At 44.1% G+C, this 19,670-nt stretch overlaps 1 protein-coding gene across 3 annotated transcripts; it reads left to right on the top strand.

Annotated features, from left to right (window-relative positions):
* Positions 1-2,173: 2,173 nt before the first annotated feature.
* ALDH8A1 (aldehyde dehydrogenase 8 family member A1) lies at positions 2,174-18,942 on the top strand. Of its 3 annotated transcripts, XM_036249079.1 has the most exons (7): positions 2,233-2,370; positions 6,571-6,718; positions 8,036-8,191; positions 9,714-9,863; positions 10,424-10,680; positions 11,994-12,155; positions 18,325-18,777. In XM_036249079.1, exons 1-7 carry the CDS (start codon positions 2,233-2,235, stop codon positions 18,775-18,777), a joined length of 1,464 nt encoding a protein of 487 aa, XP_036104972.1. The 3 variants fall into 3 exon arrangements, with proteins under 3 accessions (XP_036104974.1, XP_036104973.1, XP_036104972.1); XM_036249081.1 differs by lacking the exon at positions 11,994-12,155 and having other exon boundaries at positions 2,174-2,370; positions 18,325-18,804; XM_036249080.1 differs by lacking the exon at positions 9,714-9,863 and having other exon boundaries at positions 2,213-2,370; positions 18,325-18,942.
* Positions 18,943-19,670: the final 728 nt, after the last annotated feature.

Here is a 19,670-nt window from a genome sequence, read left to right as displayed (position 1 = left end):
AGCATTACGTTTAGATTTTTCTCTTAAACAGACTCAAACTGCAAAGCTAATGGTATGTTATTTCCAAATATATGCCTATAATAAAACCAGAGATTGCAAGAAAAAAGAGGAGTATCAAGGAAGTAAAAATGACCATGGGTTGGGTGTCTACCTTGTGCCAGGTAATTTTCATACAATAGTTCATTTAATATGACATTATTATAATTATATGAGGCAGGCATTATTAACCTCAGTCTGTAGATAAGAAAAATGAAGTTTAATAAAAACCAATAAATCAATTACAGAGCCATTTGAATTTGTATTGGAGTCTGACTGGCAGGCATGTTCACTATACTACGCAACCTCTCCAGAAATCAGGACTAACCATTAATACTGGACTCAGAATTGCAAGCAAGCAAGCAAACAAAAAGCCTTACCAGTGATCAACAGAACCATTTCATATTGATAAGAGGTACACCCATGAGCACAAAAATGAAACTTAAGTACCAAATAGTATTAAAATGCATAATGAAAATTTACTAGAAATAAAAAAATTGAAGGATATAAATATAATTATTAAAGAATTCTCAACAGCCCTGCCTTATAGATCATGGAAACAAAGGTTACGGAGGACTTGAGTAACATAATAAAGTAGAAAGAATGAACATATAGGCAAAGAGAATACAGTTATAAGTCAGGTTTCCTTCAAGAATTTGATAGTGAGGTAAATGCTATTCTTGGAGACTTATGTGGATCAGACCATAGATACGGAGTCGCCTTTCAGTTTAGAATGTCTTCAACAGGCTAAGCGCCCCATCCTGTACTACGGATACTGGAATTATTGGTTCCAGAACATAAAATAGCTGGGTGAAATATTTAAATCTTTAATATTTCAATAAAAGGTGGAAATGTGAATAAGCAAGAATAGCATGTAAATAATGACAGACATGTTTAAAATCAAACAAATGTAACTCTTAAAAATGAAAAATATAATAAATGAAACTAAAAACTGATACTGTGTTTAGATTAAACAGATTAGGTACAACTAAAATAGAATTAGTGGCACAAATATATAATATATATGCACTAATATATAATGCAATGTATAAATATGTAATGTATAAACTATACAAATATATGTGCATTATACATAAGTAGAATCAGAGTAGAGCATTAAATATTATTATCAACATATATTAAATAAAGTCATTAAACATTTACCTAAAAAACCTAGAAAAGATACAGAACAACTGTCTTCTTGGGGGGTTCCAGAGCTTATTTTTTCTGTTGGGTTGTTTATTTCTCTTACGGATTTGTAGAAATTGAAACATACACCACAGATTGATACATACACCACATGTAGAAATTGACACATACACCACAGATTGATACATACACCACAGATAGGACTTTCTCGCTCGTTGTATCTCATACTGTTTTTGTTTGCAGCTTCACCTCCGTAGCACACCCAGGGAGCTGGGCACTGCCTTTGCAGCCCTCATTTCAGGAGAGGGAGTTGAGAGAGCAGGCATCTCAGGTAGAGAAGCCAGCCCTTTTTCTTTTTTGATAGGTATTCTTTTTTATGTCTTTGTTTTTTCCATCACCATTTATCCCCTGTATGCCCTCTTCCACCTCCACCCCCACCCAATCACCACACTGTGTTCAAGTCCATGAGTTCTCTCTCCTTTGATTTTCTTTTTTGCTCCATCCCTCCCCCCTCCCAGCCCCTCTGCTGACCACCAGCTCTCAGTCGCCTGTGTGGAGTGAGGGCAAAGATGCATTGTGGAAACAGCACACGGTTTAGAGACAAAGGCTTACTTTTACTAACTTCAATCTTGGACAAATTAGCCTCTAAGGCTGATTTCTTCTACAAAATTGGGGCGGTATTAACAATTACTTTATAGAGAAGGGCCTGACAATCAGCATCTGAGCAATGTATCGTTTTGGGGTGAGCCCAGTACTGACACACACAGAAGCCTTTTGGGAATTTTAAAGGCCCGTGGACACATAAGCTGGTGACTAATTGACACAGTTACCCGTTTCTCAGGATGCGCTGGAGGTCTGAAGTACTTGGGAGCTCTCCTCGCTCCGCCTGGAGGCTGGAATCTCTGAGTGCCAGCTCCCTCCCCTCTCGCTGATTGGCAAATTAAGACTCGGGCTGGAGAGGAGGAGGCGGCTAACTCCAGTAGGGAAAAGTGGTGGGGATAACCTAACCGAACAAGCCTCCAGGGCAAAGGCAGGAGTTTTCTTACTATGGCTGGAACAAAGACACTTTTGATGCTGGAAAACTTCATAGATGGAAAATTCTTCCCTTGTAACTCGTATATAGATTCCTACGATCCCTCTACAGGGGAGGTGTACTGCAGGGTGCCCAACAGTGGGGAAGAAGAGGTGAGTGCTCACTTGGAGAAGGCGGATATGGGCTGAGTATGTCGATGAATTATGTGCAACTTCATTTTCTGGAAGCAAAAGACAGAAATGGTCCTAATATGTCGGTGGATTGCGTGTAACTAATTTAGTAGAAGTGAGGGGAGGGGGGAGGTTGGGGAAAGGTGCAGACTTGTTAAACATTAGCAGAAGGCAGATTTTAGTTCTAGAAAGGTTTACTTTGTAACTGGACACTTGTGATACATGGAACAAATCTCAGGTTAATTATATGTAGAAGCAAATCACTAATCTAGACAACCTAAGACATGGACACAATTCTCAGGCACTCCTGAACAGGTGTTTAGTAAAAAGTATTATTAGCAAGAATTATCAGTTTTACATGCTCCCTCTTCTCTATAGAGTGTTGCCTCAACTTGCCATTATATACATGGATTTCTAACTTTACTAAGACAAAGTTTAAAAACCCAGGCATTGCCCTGGCTGGTTTGGCTCAGCGGGTAGAACATTGGCCTGCAGACCAGGGAGTCCAGGGTTTGATTTCCGCCAAGGGCATGTGCTTTGGTTGTGGTTCTGCCCTGCCCCCCCTCCTTGACCGGGTGGGTGGCAACCAATGGATGTGTCTCTCTCACATAGATGTCTCTCTCTCTCTCTCTCTCTCCCCCCCTCCCTCCCACTCTGTCTGAAGATAAATGTAAAAATATTCTCGGTGAGGATTAAAAAAAACCAACACCCAGCATTTATTTTAGATTTTCCTCTAATTATTCCTCAATTCTTCAAAATACCTAGTAAAATAAAACTGACCACTTCAATGGTGAAATTAAAAATCAAATTTCCATATATTTTTAGAGTTAAATTTAACAGCATCCTTTTTCTTATTCAAATACTTAATATCACACATATTAAAAAATTTTAGTGATGTAGAATTAATTTTATTGGAAGAATTTTATAAAATATTTAAAATATATTTTATCAATTGCCAGTTACTGTACTGAGAATGTAAACATATCTAGGATGATAAATGTGGCCAATATATGTATAGTCATCTAATATCTAATGAATTTTAATTAACTAATTTTTTATTTTTATTTTTCTTTATTTTATTTTTTCCATCACCATATATCCCCCATAAATTTATTTTTTTAAGGTACAAAGAACTAGATTATTTTAAAAAATAAGTGTAGCCTTAATATATACATATTATATGCAAGTTTTTTGAGAGGACTATTATTTTTCTATTGTTAATAATATTTTAAATCTGTCTTGCATTAAAAAGAATCTTCCTTGTGGATTAAAGTTTGCAAATATTGGCTAATGTTGGTTAAACATCACCCACACTTTTGTTTGCTTCTAATGACCTTGGATTGATGTGGGAAATCCATCTTTGTGTTTTCCAATCCTCCTTATCTCAGAGTATTTTCCAAAGCGAAGTTAAAAACGAAAAATGTGACAAATTCAGTTGAAATATTTTTGCAGCTAGTGCTCATGCATTTCTCAGTTATGGCTAGACCAGCTAGTAGAAGATTAAGTATTTTGGATTTCCTAGCAATCTACCTTGCAAATATTCTATTTGATCCCATAAGCCACCCCCCCCCCTTTTTTCTGGCTTGAAATATGTGGTCACCATACAAACTACACGCCCAATTTCCCCCAGTCACTCGCAGAAAGAGCACTGACGTTGCTCACGGTGGTTCCCATTCATTTTGCTTTTGCTAAATACTTTGCATCCACTCATCTCCTCTAATAGAAATTGTCCCAAATATGAATCATAACCTACAAATTAGACTGTGATTGTCCGTGTTTTACAGCGGAGAGTATGCTAACACTCTCATCCCTGATGCTTAGGCTTAGATCAGTGGTCTCACACACACACACACACACACACTCTCACACACACACATTCACACTCACATTCACACACATTCACACACACACACTCACACATTCACACACACACACTCACACATTCACACACACACACACTCACACATTCACACATTCACACACGCACGCGCGCGGTAGCATTTGCATTATAGTATTACAGCCAGCAGCACAGACTGGAGTCAGACACCCTGGCTTAAAAGACCAGCTGCACCACTTAGTATCTATGGTCCTGACCTCCTGCTGAACCTCCTTGTGCCTCAGTCTCCTTATCTATGAACTGGGGATAATCACATCTACTTCATAGTGGTGTTCTGAGGATTAAACAGACTGACTTATGCAGCACCCTTAGTGTCTGGCATATGGTAAAAGCTTTCTAAGTGTTATCTTTTGCTAATATTGTCCATTTAGTACAGAATACCTAGCAGATTAATATGTATGCTGTACTAAATGGACATAAGATGCATGGCATAAACCAATTTAGAAAATATGACCAGAATTGAGTTTTCTGCTTATCAAAAGATTAGATTTTTACATTGACAACTGCAGGAAGATTAGATTTTTACACTGACAACTGCAAAAAGATTAGATTTTTACACTGACTACTGTAGGAACAAACCCTCCCCCGTGGGCTGGAGACAGGGGGTCCCCGAGGCTGCATCTCGTGGTGGACGTCACTGAGGCCCACGCGTCTTCCTTCGTCCTGTCTGCAGATCCATGTTACAGACTCGGTTTTTGAGGTGAAACCATCATCTTTCCAGACATTTCTAATTCAGATGAGAATCATTGTATACCTTACTTCAGCTCATGTGAAATTGACTTTGGCAAGTAGGGCAAACAGGAGAGAAGTGGAGGTCAGATTTTGGGTAAGAGGGCTGGTGTCAGCTCCTCCAGCTGAATGGTCAGGTCAGGCGACAGGGGAACCAAGCTGTGGCTGCCGGGAGGTGGGAGCCGAGGGAAAGGATGTCGGGCGAGCCTGAGGCCCAGTGGTGGAAGAGGCTGTGGTTGTCATGCATGTGAGAGAGGGGAGGGAGGAACCTAGCCTGTGGCTTTGCTGTCTCCAGAACAGGCATTGCTTAGACACTGCCTAGGAGAGGAGAAAGGCAGCAGATGATCTGAAAATTTATTCTGCCTGCATGACCTGGCCTTTCGCGTACCTCCCCACACTCTCATTCCTTTTGGATTTAGCGCCATAACCGGGTGCCCAAGCCCTCTGTTCAACCACAGACACACTTCTTTCCAACAGGGGCCTCTTCCGCTGGGGATGAACAGGCAGGGAGCAGGGAGCAAGGACCGTGGTTATGCCATAGCAGGCCAGTTTGTGGTCTTAGCAGTCACGAAGATCTGTGTTTGAATCCTGCTTCTGCTGATTATTGGCTGCGTGATCTTTGGCAAGTTACTTGAGCTCTCTGTGCTTCAGTGTTTTCATCTGTAGATGGGCAAAGCGATATTCATGTTACAGACTTTTATGAAATCATTTGTGTAAAGCATTTAGCAGATTTCCTTATATATAAAAATTAATCAATAAATGACCAACATGACTAATCAGTCCAAATGGGATGACAATGATTCTGAGCAAAATTTTAGACTTTGTCAGATATGTCAGAGCTGGACTAAGAGTTTAGAGATTCTAATATGGGAAATTGAGAATATCTGAGTCTTCAGTCACAATTATTTTTTATTTTCTGTGCCTGGAGCATTGTAGAGATATGGCACCTTTTCCTGGGCCTGACGTGGTACATGTATGGTCAGCTCAACCAGATAGCCGAAGAAGTCTTCCAAAATGCCTCACTAGGAATGTGGAACATTTTGTTATTTGCAGGGGTGGGAGGGAAGCAGAACAGGACAGTTTTGCGGTAGGTGCTCAGCAAGGTCACTGCCGGTAGCTTTCACTCAGCAGGTACAACACTGCGAATCCCTGGAAACTCACATGCTCTAAAAAAGGAGTTTAGAGGTTCTGTGCATCTCAACTGAGTTTCCTCTCTCATACGATATTTTAAAAAGTCTATGTTTTGAAACGATTGAAAATGTCCATCTGTTAAAATTCAAATAGCTTTTTTCTAATTATCCGGTTGCCACATTCTGGATACATGGGTCAAAATGGAGCGTTTTTCTTTGTTGTTATTGTTTTGTTTTGTTTTGTTTTTGTGGTGCTCCTGCTTTGCTGCTCACAGCAACACCACGTTGTGGGTAAGTCAGCATTGGGAAGTGTTGGATGTTTGAAATTAGGCAGAAAAAAAATTGGTGTGTGTGGATTCTGGATTCATGCAACCCCTCGGGACAATAACAGTCTTTCGGCCACGCTCTCCCATCTGCTCCTCCAAGGTCGAGGCTGCGGTGGAGGCCGCCAGAGCCGCCTTCCCGGGCTGGTCGTCCCGCAGCCCAAAGGAACGCTCGCTCGTGCTGCGACGGCTGGCGGACTTGCTGGAACAGTCCCTGGAGGAGCTGGCTCAGGCCGAATCCAAGGACCAAGGTGAGAGCCGGCGTCCGCAGAGCTGTCTCTGCCAGGCCTTGTCCCTCTCCCTGGCCGAGCCGGGGGTGGAGTGCAGCTCTCTTCCTAAATGTTTCATGGAAAGGACGATCCATTACTCAGATGCAGGCCATTCATCCCCTCCTTCCAGTTTGTCAGATGATCACTTGCCTCTTAGCTGTAATGGACGGCACTGAACAGAACCCCCCAAGGCCTCCGAAGGCCGAGGCTTGCATTATTCTCATGGCCAAAGCGAGTCACCGCTGAACCCAAGTTCAAAGGGCAGGGGAATAAATACACTCTGTTCTGTGGAAGGAACTGCAAATGTGAATGTCAGCGGGCGTAGCACTGGGGAGAGGAAGAACTAGGGTTAATCATTCGATCTCCCACCAATTCGAAGTGGAGAATTGCAAAGCAAATATAATTTGAAGAACAGTTGCACAACGAAGTTACTTAGAAAGCTATCTGAGATAATCAGTATTCTACTTCTGACACAAATTCCCCATTTTGTACCTCCTTCCCAGAAGCCAGGGCAATGGAGTAAATGTCTGTAAATCCTTGCAATAGTATCTGTTAGGAAAAGCCAGGGTTGTTGAAGTCACAGGCGTGCGGTCAACCGTCTGGAGTAGGAAGCAGCCTGACTCCGAGCCCTTAAGAAAAAAATGTTCCAAAAAAAAAAAAAAATGTTTCCTATTGGAGCTCTTGGCACTGCAGTGTTCTGCATCACTAAAGGTAACTAAGTAGCAATCTAGGTAAGCTTAGGTTTCTGTTTTTGTTCAACAGGAGCCAGGATGTATGTAGGGCACGTGATACACGCTGAGCCAGAGGTTTCCATCCACTGTTCTGTCACGTGTCCATCTCACTGACTCCACTATGTGTTGGGGTGGCGGGGGGGGGGGCAGGCATTTAGTATGTATCACATCTTTCTCAAAGTGGTTTTTTGTGATGTGCAAATACAGCTATCTTTACACCCACGCGCCCCCCCCCCCCCTTATAGCATGTACAAAGCTTGCTATTTTGAAATGAAAGAGCTGGTGTGGGTGAAGTGGTAGCATCTGGCAAATTCATGATGATAGCTCTGAATTGTTCAGTCCACAAAGCAAAGATCATTTGACTCAATTTACTCCCCCACCTCATCGTATAACCTCCTATCCGATTATTTCATGGTTTTATCATCAACACTGTCTATTCAGTGACTGTCTATCCCAGGCTGGAAGGAATGGAGACGACTTCAGTGTGGGTTGGGGTATGTGTGTGATGCTGTCTCCACTATCCGTGGTGAAACATCCTGACTGTGTTTCTGTTGTTGACTTCCTACAGGGAAAACCATAACACTGGCAAGAACCCTGGACATCCCCCGGTCTGTAGAGAACTTTCGTTTCTTTGCCTCCTCCATCCTGCACCACACGTCAGAGTGCACCCAGATGGACCACCTGGGCTGTCTGCACTACACCGTGCGGGCCCCCATGGGCATCGGTAGGTGCTGTTCTGTGAAAGCCTGGGCCATGACTGCAGAGAGAAGCTCAGTCAGTTCTGCAGAATTGATCTAAAGGCATAGACTAAGGCAAAGGAAAGAGCTGATTTCTTCTACTTTGATCGAAATACAATTGGCCTTAAATGTTGATTTCTGATTTATTTTCTTTGTGTGAAAGTCCTACTTATTCCTTGGGAAATCACAGGGAAAAGAATGATGATGAGAGTAAAATTTCACAAACCAGGATCTCCCCCAGCCCACTGTGATAAAAAAAAGTCTATTTCCAGAAAGTGTAGTTGAGAGCATGGCTTCTGGATGTGTGTGGGGCAAGTTACACAAACTTTGTGTGCTGCAGTATTCTTGTCTGAAAAACTGGGAGAATAGTTTAATTTTGTATGTATATTTTATATGAAAAATAAATTGATAAGTGTAGAAATTTTGAACAGTGCCAGGTGTGTGGTAAATAAGCCTTGACTGAACTACTTACCACATTCACTTTGCTTTCTGCCTTTTAAGGACTCATAAATATCTGCAATGACTCATAGTATCCACTAGATGGCACTGCTTCCTCTCCAAAAAACCCCAACTGTTCATATTTTAGTAGTTACATATTTGACAGGATTAAAGAATGTAAGTTAAAGGGGAAGAAAATGGAACATTTTACCACTTCGATTATTTGAGCCCTTCGTAAATGGTATGTTTAAAGCATTATGAAAAATTCAAACATCCTCCAAAGTATGCTGATATATTATGCTGCAAAAATATTGTTATCCCCTAAAGAAAAGATTTTTCAATGGGAAATGTAGTAATATAAACTATATCCATATTCTTTTATTGCACAGACTTAAAGGAAGATTATAAATAAGGTGACTCTATTTACTTGTTTATAAGGTAGATTTTATTTTTATGTGATTCATGGTTGGGAGGCTGGGCAGTTTTTACTATTACATGGAGACACGTTCTAGTTATTGGTTCTGTTACTCATACAGAAAACCAATCTGGTTAGGATACAGGTGAGAACCTAGAGAAAATTTTTTATGCAAAAATCTTCTGGTGAGCTAAAATGGATTTCGCAGTCTCAGAAACGATTTGCTCTTATTTTATTAATAATTCTAAAAAGCTTGAGATTTTATGCCTCAGTCCAAGAAACTTTAAAAAAAAGTAGCTAGACAGTTTAATGATGAAGAGGGAGAGGTTTAGACACGTGTAAACATCAGTCCATAAATCTCAAAACTTATCACATTATGGAACAGTTTAGCCCCATAACTTATACTATTGCTGTTCATAAATATACTTATTAAGTCATCAAGAAAAGAGTGAACTGTATCGATTTATAGTTTTAGAAGATACAGTTGTTTGTAATACATTTTAGAATGATCTCCCTGAAGTTGGCTGCTAATAAGCAAAGCTTAGAATGTAAGGAGCTTAGGTCTCATGCAGCAGGAAGGAGTTCGGTGGAGTAAACCCCGCGGCCGGTCTGCCTGAGGGGCCTGCCATTGTCCCCGATGCTTCTGTCTCTGTCAGCTGGTCTGATCAGTCCCTGGAACTTGCCGCTCTACCTGCTGACCTGGAAGATCGCCCCGGCCATCGCCGCTGGCAACACTGTGATAGCCAAGCCCAGCGAGCTGACTTCAGTGACCGCCTGGATGATGTGCAAACTCCTGGACAAAGCAGGTGACCAGGTGTTAGGGTTTGAGGGAGGATTGGCGTTGGGGCTGCATGTTTTGTAGGCTTCAGCCCTGCTAGGGTCACTGACATCTGAGAAGTTATTTTGGGTAGAACTCTACTCGGTGGCAAAACAGATTCCACTGACATTTTTGGTTTTAGTTTCCTTGTTTCTTTTCCGAGAACTCCCCTTCGTCCATGCCCACAGGCTTCCTCCACTTGACATTTCCCACTGAATGGTGACTCCGGGGTGGCAGCTGGAAGCAGGCTCTCCTCCCGCACAGGGCTTGACCTGCCTGAGCATCCCTGCATCCCCAGCCCCCGGGCCTAGTCAGGTCGTGGAATGAATTATGTAGAGTGTTGCGTTTTCTGGGGCAAAGCACCCCATGAAATTCCACCTAGGGCGTATGCTAGGCAGAGGTGATGTGTGCTTTTTGCTGTGCTATTAAACTGGAGATAGCCATGCGAGTTCACTCCCACCTACTGGACTTTCAAGGAGAATCTCTGTGCAACCTAAATCCTCAACCTACGGAGAAGAATTACTGCAACTGATACTGTTTCCCATCCAGGAGTCCCACCAGGGGTGGTAAATATTGTGTTCGGAACAGGGCCCAGGGTAGGTGAGGCCCTGGTGTCCCACCCGGAGGTGCCGGTCATCTCCTTCACTGGGAGCCAGCCCACAGCCGAGCGGATCACGCAGTTGAGTGCTCCCCACTGCAAGAAGCTCTCCCTGGAGCTGGGGGGCAAGAATCCTGCCATCGTCTTTGAGGATGCCAACCTGGAGGAGTGTATTCCAACCACCGTCAGGTCTAGTTTTGCCAACCAGGTAAGTCCCCTGGGTTTTTGGTTTACATGTTTGTTGGTTTGAACTCTTTTGGCCCATCAAGCAGAATCTGTTTCTTTTCAGTGCAGAGCCAGGAGTGAGCAGGTCGATCCAGGGCTAGTTCAGTGAAAGGAGAATCGTTCCTTTGTGTCATTCCATTGACCATCTGTTCAATCCCAACATTGATTCGTGGCCTTGAGGAGTCGCAGCTTCTGTTCAGCAAGCTCCTTTTCTTGAATGCCACAGCTTTTGTCAGGGGGCAGCCGTGGGTGAAATGATGGGTTTTTGCTACTCTGAGCTTCTCCATCTCGTTTTCACAGCGTTGGCCCCAGGCTCTTCTTGCTGCCTAGATGTCCTGCCTCCAGTAAACCTTATTCTGCTCCCCAGAGCACCCCAAATGCATCCTCACACTTAGAGATAAATACTGGAACCAGTCCAGAGCTGCTTTCTTGCTTAGAGTCCTGGTGAGCGTCAGGGCAACTTTGCACCTCCTGAAACGGTGCGACAGATGTTTTCCTGAGGTCCATAGTTCTCATCAGAGTCTTTAAGGCCGTAGCACCCCAAAGGGTGGAGAACACGGGATCAGAGATCCTAGACTGCAGGCTACACGGAGAGGGCGACTGAGCCTGCTTCCCGAAGCGTATTAGCTTCAGCGCCCAGGACAGTGCCTGGGGTGGAGCAGGTATGCATAAATGCTGAATGATTTTCTCCAAAGGGTGTACTTAAAAAACTGTATCAGCCAGGCTGGTGTGGCTCAGTGGATTGAATACTGTCCCATGGACTGACAGGTCCCCGTTTGATTCTGGTCAGGGCACACGCCCAGGTTATGGGCTCGATCCCCAGTGGGGGCAGCAGGACCCAGCTGAGCGATGCTTCTCTCTCACATCGATATTTCTCTTTCTCTCTCTCCCTTCCTCTCCCTCTAAAACAAACAAACAAAAACTTAGCAGAAAACAAAAACTTAAGCCAAAGGGCTAGAATTACCATAGAAGGAAAGATGAGTGGAATCAGATGTATCTTTATTTAACCTAACTTGAGTAATTTGCATAATCTTGTGAACCTTTTATTTCTTTACCAGTAAATTATGGAAATGACAGTAATTATGCCTTCCAATAGGGTTTTTGTGAGAGTAGAGTGAAAAACATTCTTTACAATAATTGTTTTCATGATCATTATAATTGTAATTAGGCTCTCAGAGAAATTCCTGGAGAGAGGCTCAGAAATACATGTGCAGGTGCTCAGAGTGCGGCGTGACCTATCCGCGACGGCGCGTGTCCTCCAGCCTTGTCACTTTCCCCGTGTGTCATTCCTGGCAGGGGGAAATCTGCCTCTGTACCAGCAGGATCTTCGTCCAGAAGAGCATCTACAGTGAATTTCTAAAGAGGTTTGTAGAAGCTGCCAGGCTGTGGAAAGTGGGCCTTCCCTCCGACCCGTCGGCCAGCATGGGAGCTCTGATAAGCAAAGCTCATCTGGAGAAAGTGAGTAGCCTCTGCCAGTGGGCCACGGGACGCGTTCTCGTTGGAGAGAAGCTCAGTGCAAAGCATGGCTCTCACCCACGCCCGAAATCTTGCTCAACACGACCTCATTGTTGAACAGTTATAACCTGTGGGAAATCGTCTCTGTATACAGAGTCTGAAAATGTTGGACAGGAGCAAACACATGTAGTCCCGATTTAAAACAGCGTCTGTGTGAGACGGATGCATTTGAGAAGTCAGCGTGGAGATGCTGCTGGGAGAGGGAGGAAGGCGGTTTTCAAAGCACAAGGGCCAAATGATGTGGGTGAGGCTGGCAAGAATCCCCCTGAGGCACTGTTCCCGGGAAAGGGTGCGGCCCCTGGCTCTCAGCCGATGGCTTCTCTAAGTGCGGGACACGCCGCCCAGAGCATGTGGCCTTTGCTTCGTGGAGTGACGAGTGGTGGCCTACGTGGGAGAAGCCACTGATGGCCTCTGGGTGGCTTACGGAATTTAGATCTCTAAGTTCATTTTAATTTATTATCCGAAGTGACTCCTCTTACAATAGGTCATAGATTTTGGTACTGGAAGGAGCTCGTGTTCAGCTGCAGTCACTGAGAGCCACCAAGGGAAATGCGCCTCCCTCGGCCAGGCACCAGGGGGCAGAGCCTTCGCGCACGTTTGCAGGCCTCGCGGGCACTGCCTGGGGCTGGCAGACTCACCACATTTTAACTTTGACCTTCACAATGTCGTGAAGCCCAGGCGCTCATAGGAGGGAAGGCCATGCAGCTGATGGTCTCTTCTTATTGTGTCTGTTTTCTCAGTGAATAGGGTGCAGGTGAGGAGGAGCAAGGTGTGAAGTAGTCTTGCAGGAGTTCAGGAGAGAGAGTGGACTTTGAAATGACTGTTAAGGCAGCTCCAAGGGCTCACTGAAGCTCTGGTCACTTGCTCACAGGGAGGCCAGCCAGCGTGGCTGTGTTCCCTCCAGGCGAATTCGCCTGCACGATTGCAGGTGCCCAGGCGCAGTCTCCAGAGTGCCCGAGGGACCTAGACTTGTGGACGAAGGAGGAATCCTGGGGGAAGGAGCAATCACCAGGGGCAAGAGGCATCTTTGTCGTCTCTTGTCTGGCTGTCCTGGACACCAGGCCTCCGTGCCTGCCCACCCACACCGCGCAGAACCGGTGGAGACAACGTTAGCATGTTCTGAAGGCCTCCTGTGGAGCAAACCTTAACCCACAGAGCCCCTGGCGGTGGGCTCAGGGGTATGGTGCAGTCTGAAGTCCCCTTGGCCATTCCCCACTCCCCTGAGGTCCAGAGTTCTCCACCAGTCAGCAGAGAAACTATGTTTTTCTATCGCAGGCCATAATTTGCCCAATGAAGGGAGATATGTCAGTGAAGCAAATGAAAGCATTTGGTTTTTCTGTGTGCTTTAACGGGATATTTTTGCTGCTCAGCATGACCTACTTGCCCACAGTGGCCCTGCGGCCCTTCTGTGCTCCGCCGAGGCCCCGTGCGGGCATCTCTGCTCTCTGACAAGTGGCCTTGGCCACCTGAGTTGCTCTTCTCCACATGGGCCACAGGACCTCTTTCTACTGAGCCCTGGCTCCTTTCAGTGGAGAAGAGTAACCAAGGCCAGCATCTGACCCTGTGGGTGCCCATCAGATGGCCCAGGATGACGATGACATTAAAGAGGAGGCACCTTAAGATAAACCAAAGAACATATATGCAACATAGACACAACCAATCGACATGGACACTAGGCTGGGAAGGCAGGCGGGTTTGGGAGCAGGAAGGAGGGTGTCAATGGGAAAAAGAGAGGGAGACATCTGTAATACTTTCTACAATAAAAGAAAAAAAGAGGAGGCACCTTAAAACCTGGTTGTGCTGAGCTCACACGCTGTCCTTCTAAGAGGATCCTGGGTCCATACTGATATTTCCAGATGAGCCCAGTTCCTTTTTAAACCTTGCTTTGGTGTCCCAGTTATTTGATGCATCGGCTGTGATGAGTCACGTTGTGTATGGTCATACCTCGTCTTGCTCACAGTCGAGCCTGCGTCTTCAGCACAACCCAGGAGACTGTCTCCCGACACCTGTCACCCTTCCCCTCCTCCGTTCCGCCGCTGCACACTGGCCTTTCTGTTCTTCCTCGAACACATCGGGCCACTCCTTCGTCTTGCCCTTTGCTCTTGCTGCCCACACCCCCTGGAATGTTCTTTCTTCACAGATTTGCTTGGCTCTCTCCTTCGATCCAATGCCACGCCTGAAGGAGCGCCTGCCCGCTCTCCCTCTGTGAAGTCCCTCCCCCAGGAATCGCCTCCTCTTCACTGCTGTAGGTTCTCCTGCCTCTGCTACACCTGACATGCAATATGTTCTTTATTCCTTTCCTGACTATCTTGCTTTGACTGGAATACGAGCTCCATGGTCAGTTTTATTTACTGCTTGATCCTTAGATCCCCCAAAATGTGTCTGGAACATAATAGGCACATAGTATTTGTTGGACAAATGACTGAGGTAATACTACTTCCTGTGTTCTAGTTACAGGACAACCCCCAAACTTGAGGGTTCCACTGTCCCTGAACTCTTCAACACAGGCATCTGGTATCACTGATCATTAAATCAATAGAAAGTCCACAAAGATACGTACAGGCCTTTGAGGTTTGCTTGCGACGCTGCGTTAGCTCTGCATCCTTTCAATGGTTATTTCAGTCTTTGTCACAGGCAGCTTTACAACTGAGTCCTAGTTTCTTAAAAATCTTTGGATAAATATTGGTGTTCAACACATCAATATTACACAAATCCAACTTTTTAAATGTCAACTAAGAACTTCAAAAAATATGATCAGCTTATTTGCTAAATTCATTAGAGATTTTTACAGCATTACTCAAATAGGCAAGTGAAACATTTTCCGTCAGTCCGCTTACTCCCTCCCCCACACTGTTCTTCTTTCTCAGGAACCAACTTATAAAAAAGGTACCAAAAAATTTCAATTATAACACATTTTAGTTGAAAAAAACATATTCCTCCCAATGATCAAACTTTTGTTTCATTCTGTTTTTGGTGATTTCCAGTAGTTTTGATCACCCCTAAAATAAACACAGAGATTTAGCAAGCTGCTCTATCAAAATATTTTAGTATAAAATTTCCAAAAATTTTACTAGAGTAAAATACATACCTTAAACTTTATGTCTTTGAGTGACTCCACAGAGAAGATCCAAATTGCCTTCTTTCATTAGGCTGGCGGTTGGGGTCCAATGACATTGGTCCCAGGCATGCGTGGGGTGTCCCGGTGGGTCCTGAGACCTTGCCTGCTGCAGACTGAGAATGTAGCAAGGGCAGGTGGGAGCTGAGGCCTCCTGTGGGGTGTGTGTCCCCTTAGCACCTGTGCACAGACAGAGGCGTGTGCCACCTGAAGGTTCCGGGTAGCCCACCCAAGGCCCCTCACCTTCTGCCTCAGGCCCTCCCCATTTTCACCAAGTGAGCTGGTTCTCGTCGGAGTCCAGGCTAAGACATGTAGGGAGAGCCCGGTGTCCCCCCATCCCCTCCTCTTGGCCTTTCAGATTGGGACTCTTCAGTTCAGTTGCCAAACCATCTGGGGTCAAGGAGGCAGTGGATGTCTCTCCCTGCCTGTCCCAGACAGCTTGGGGGCTGTGTGTCACGGATGCTCTGTCAGCCGTCTTTGCGTCCTTCTCCTCTTCTGCAGCATGTCTGTCTTCTCCAAGTCAAAGTAGCTCTTCAGAGTCCGGGTCTTTGTGTCCACCCCGCTTCTGCGTGATTGGCACAGTGGATGGTGATGCGGGGACAGAAGAATCCAAGTGGAATGCGTGAACTTGGTTTGTAATCGCAAAGGCCCAGAAACTCACAGAGATGCAGCACACTCCAAAGTGGACACGTCACCTCCCAGGTTCCTAGTGACTGCAGGGGCTGCAGGGTGAATGGCAGGTGATTCTGTCCTCAGGATGAAAGTCTCCCTTGCCTATTTCAGGGAGTTGCTTATTGTTTTTCTTTTTACCCTCCTGTATCCTTCCCCACTTGGCTGCCTGGGAAATCTGGCTCCATGCCGGCCTCCCCATAGACACATGTAAGGGGTGAGGTGGACTTGTTGAGTGTTGACAAGGAGGCTGGAGGAAGCCCACAGGTTCACAGTGCATCCCCCGCAGGACCAGACAATCAGATCCACCCTCCAGTGTCCTCTCTCCTTTGTCAGCTACGCAAATTGACACCCAGAGTGGGGGACCTCCGGAGTCTCTCAGCTGGTAAGGGTCAGATCACCTTCATCAACAGCAGCGACAGCCACTGGTGTTCAAAAGACTTGTCATGTCTCAGGCATTGTGCTGAATATTTCACGTATCTTATTTTATTTAATCCTATGAATAGGTGGCAGTGTTCATCTTATTTTTCAGATGATGAAACTGAGGCACAGAGCATTTAAAATCTCTTAACTAGGGAGTAATTTGAACACGGTTGGGATCCGAAACCCATGCTTCTCTGTGCTCTGATCTTATATGCAAAGCAACTTAACACTATTGTCTGCTCCAAATAAGTTTTATAATAATAGTTCACTGCATTTTATAGCATATTACTGGTCACAAGGTTTTTTTTTTTTTCTTTTCAGATTTTACTGAAAATCTTAGTTCCTGAACTGCTAGTGTAGATATCATTCTATCATCCAGTGATACTTTAGAAAATAAATTCAGTTTAGTGTGAGTCAGTCACCTTATGCATTAAATATTTTGTTAAATTCACAATTTGAAACTGACACTTCTCTTTGTATTTGATGATCTGGAGAGTGTCTAAGAGACAGTCATGTAATTCCCCTTAGACACCATAACAGGAAGCCGGAGCGCTCCTGCACGGCTGGGACGTGATGCCGTCCCGGCACCGCCCAGGGGTCTCTGGGCCCTTGCCTGGGCTTCCTCTGTTCACCCTGGAGGCCACCTTTGGCGTCTCTGAATTAATGTGGGTGGGTTGTTTCAGGAGGAGTGAGCGCGTAGGGGAAGAGAAGTCCAAACCTATCTGAGTCTCTACCCCCCAACGGGCCCCAGGGCTTTCTGGGAAACCTTGGAGATCGTCGTGCCTGTGGGGGAAGAGCTGCAGCAGAGGGGGTGTAGAGCTGGACCAGATGTCTGCTTTGAAAAAGGCTTTGACTTCATGGCTTATTAAGTGTTTTACGAATTGAAGCCAAAAATAATAAAATAACATTACCTTTTTTAGTTTTACATGGCAAATATATATCTCTATATTGAATATAGTTCTACAGTGGAGTACTAATTTAATACTGGGGCACAATCCTCAGATGATAAATGATAAGTAGGAATCCAAAGGCACTTCCAAATTGACCCTGCTTTGGTGCACTACTTGACTCTCGTTCTATACTGTTAGTTTTGGGGATTATTTTTTTATTTCTTCTATGCTTATAACACCCCTTAGAGGTAGATTCATGTAGCATTGTGACTTAAACAACATTTCCGTATATAAATGTATATGTCATTATTATAATGAGTCATTTCTACAACCATTATTAATAAATACCTGCCATTATCTCAGAGTCACTGGGTGAGCTTATTACATAATTTATTTCCCATTATAGTTAGCTATACTATATTACCTAGATATATTTCTGAATATAATCAGTAATGAGACCAGAAATGAGAAATTATTTGTTCCGGAAGCTCAGATATTTGAAGGGCACCCTGGCCTTTAATTACATCTTGTCACCATTCAACCTCACACTTTCTGCAGTGGGCATCACCTCTCCAAGAGTGAGAAAATATTCTTTTGTGTATTTAATGACTGAATATGCTTGAGTGTGAATTCTAGTTTTCCTGTTTATTAGTTTTATGAAATGCTTACCCTTTCTGAGGCTCAATTATATCATCAGCAAGTAGGGGATAATAATACATAGCTAAGAGACTTTTGAGAAAATATGGTAAGAATATATGAAAAACACTTATCTGAGTGACTGGCACTTAGACATTAAGTAAATTACTTGTTCCTCTTCCATACTGAGGGCTGCATATCCAAGTGATGAGCACTTGCCTCTCTGGCTTAGCAGCTGAGTGATAAGATAATTAACCTTCGATTTCTCGGCAATGACCTCATACCTCTTTCCTAGATGATTTCAAAATATTGGGTTTGTTGTTGCTTTGTGTGAAGACAAATAGTAAGATGTTGCTAATTATGGTTTTTACCCACCCAGGTCAGAAGTTACATCAAGAAAGCTCGTGCTGAAGGGGCCCAAATTCTGTGCGGTGAGGGTGTGGATAAGTTGAGTCTTCCCTCCAGGAATCAGGGAGGCTATTTTATGCCTCCCACCGTGATAACAGACATTAAGGACGAATCCTGCTGCATGAAGGAAGAGATATTTGGTCCGGTGACGTGTGTTGTCCCCTTTGATAGCGAAGAGGAAGTGATTAAAAGAGCCAACAGTGTTAAATATGGGCTGGCAGCGACCGTGTGGTCAAGCAATGTGGGGCGTGTCCACCGGGTGGCTAAGAAGTTGCAGTCAGGCTTGGTCTGGACCAACTGCTGGCTCATCAGGGAGCTGAACCTTCCCTTCGGGGGGATGAAGAGTTCTGGAATAGGTAGAGAAGGAGCCAAAGACTCTTACGAATTCTTCACTGAAATCAAAACCATCACCATTAAGCACTGACCGTGGACAGTGGAGAAACTGTTATGGTCAATGCCTGGCTACCGACAATCAGTGGTCCAATGTGATGAATGAAAATTCCATCCAGGTCTTGACTCGGCAGGTTATTGCTAGCTTATCCTCGGTAGTTAATATTTGTACCCGCTTGGTGAAGAGATGCTATCTATTGAAAGCCAGGGAGAGAATGCTTCTGAATAGGCAGACACAAAAAGGCACAATTGTCAGACTCCTCCTGTGTTGTGTTTTCATAGGATTTTTAAGAACCATTTGATCGGATTCTTGGAAATTCACAGATAATCAGATATTTTTTATTTGCAAGTGAATAGTTAAAAAAAAAATCTACAAAGCCAAAGAGTAACAAATCACCATGACTTCTCTTACCTTTGGGGATATTGTCAAGATGGTCTCCCTGCCCATCAGCTAACAGCATGGCTAATTGTTAATTGATTGTACTTCATTATGCACAGGGACCGTGAATGTCAATGATAAACACAACATGCAATTTGTCAGAGAAGGAATATATGGTAGCTCTCACTAGACATATCTGCACTATACCTGTATAAACACAAAGAAAAATAACACGAACTATTACTTTTAGAGGAAACTTAGAACCAGCAGAATTTGATTCGTTCCTACTCTGGAGTATAATTAATTCCAGTTCTTAGTGTTTATAAGAACTGGTATATCTAATGAGACTTACAATTTACTAATCCTAAAGGAAGCAATAAATGTTAAGCAATTTTAGTAATCAGTATGGCATGTGTCTTCATTTTGAATTGTCCTTTATTCCTCCTTATTCCCATCCTCTCAGGAGTAAGGACTTATATTAAGTAACAAAGGTATTTCAAGTGCTTTTTTTTCTGACCCCCTGGTGATCAGAGGAGAAACTGAGGTTT

This window comes from Molossus molossus, unplaced genomic scaffold (genome assembly GCF_014108415.1).
Source record: "Molossus molossus isolate mMolMol1 unplaced genomic scaffold, mMolMol1.p scaffold_m16_p_8, whole genome shotgun sequence".
In the NCBI taxonomy this organism is placed as follows: domain Eukaryota; kingdom Metazoa; phylum Chordata; class Mammalia; order Chiroptera; family Molossidae; genus Molossus; species Molossus molossus.
This window is presented reverse-complemented; position numbering and strand designations above follow the sequence as displayed.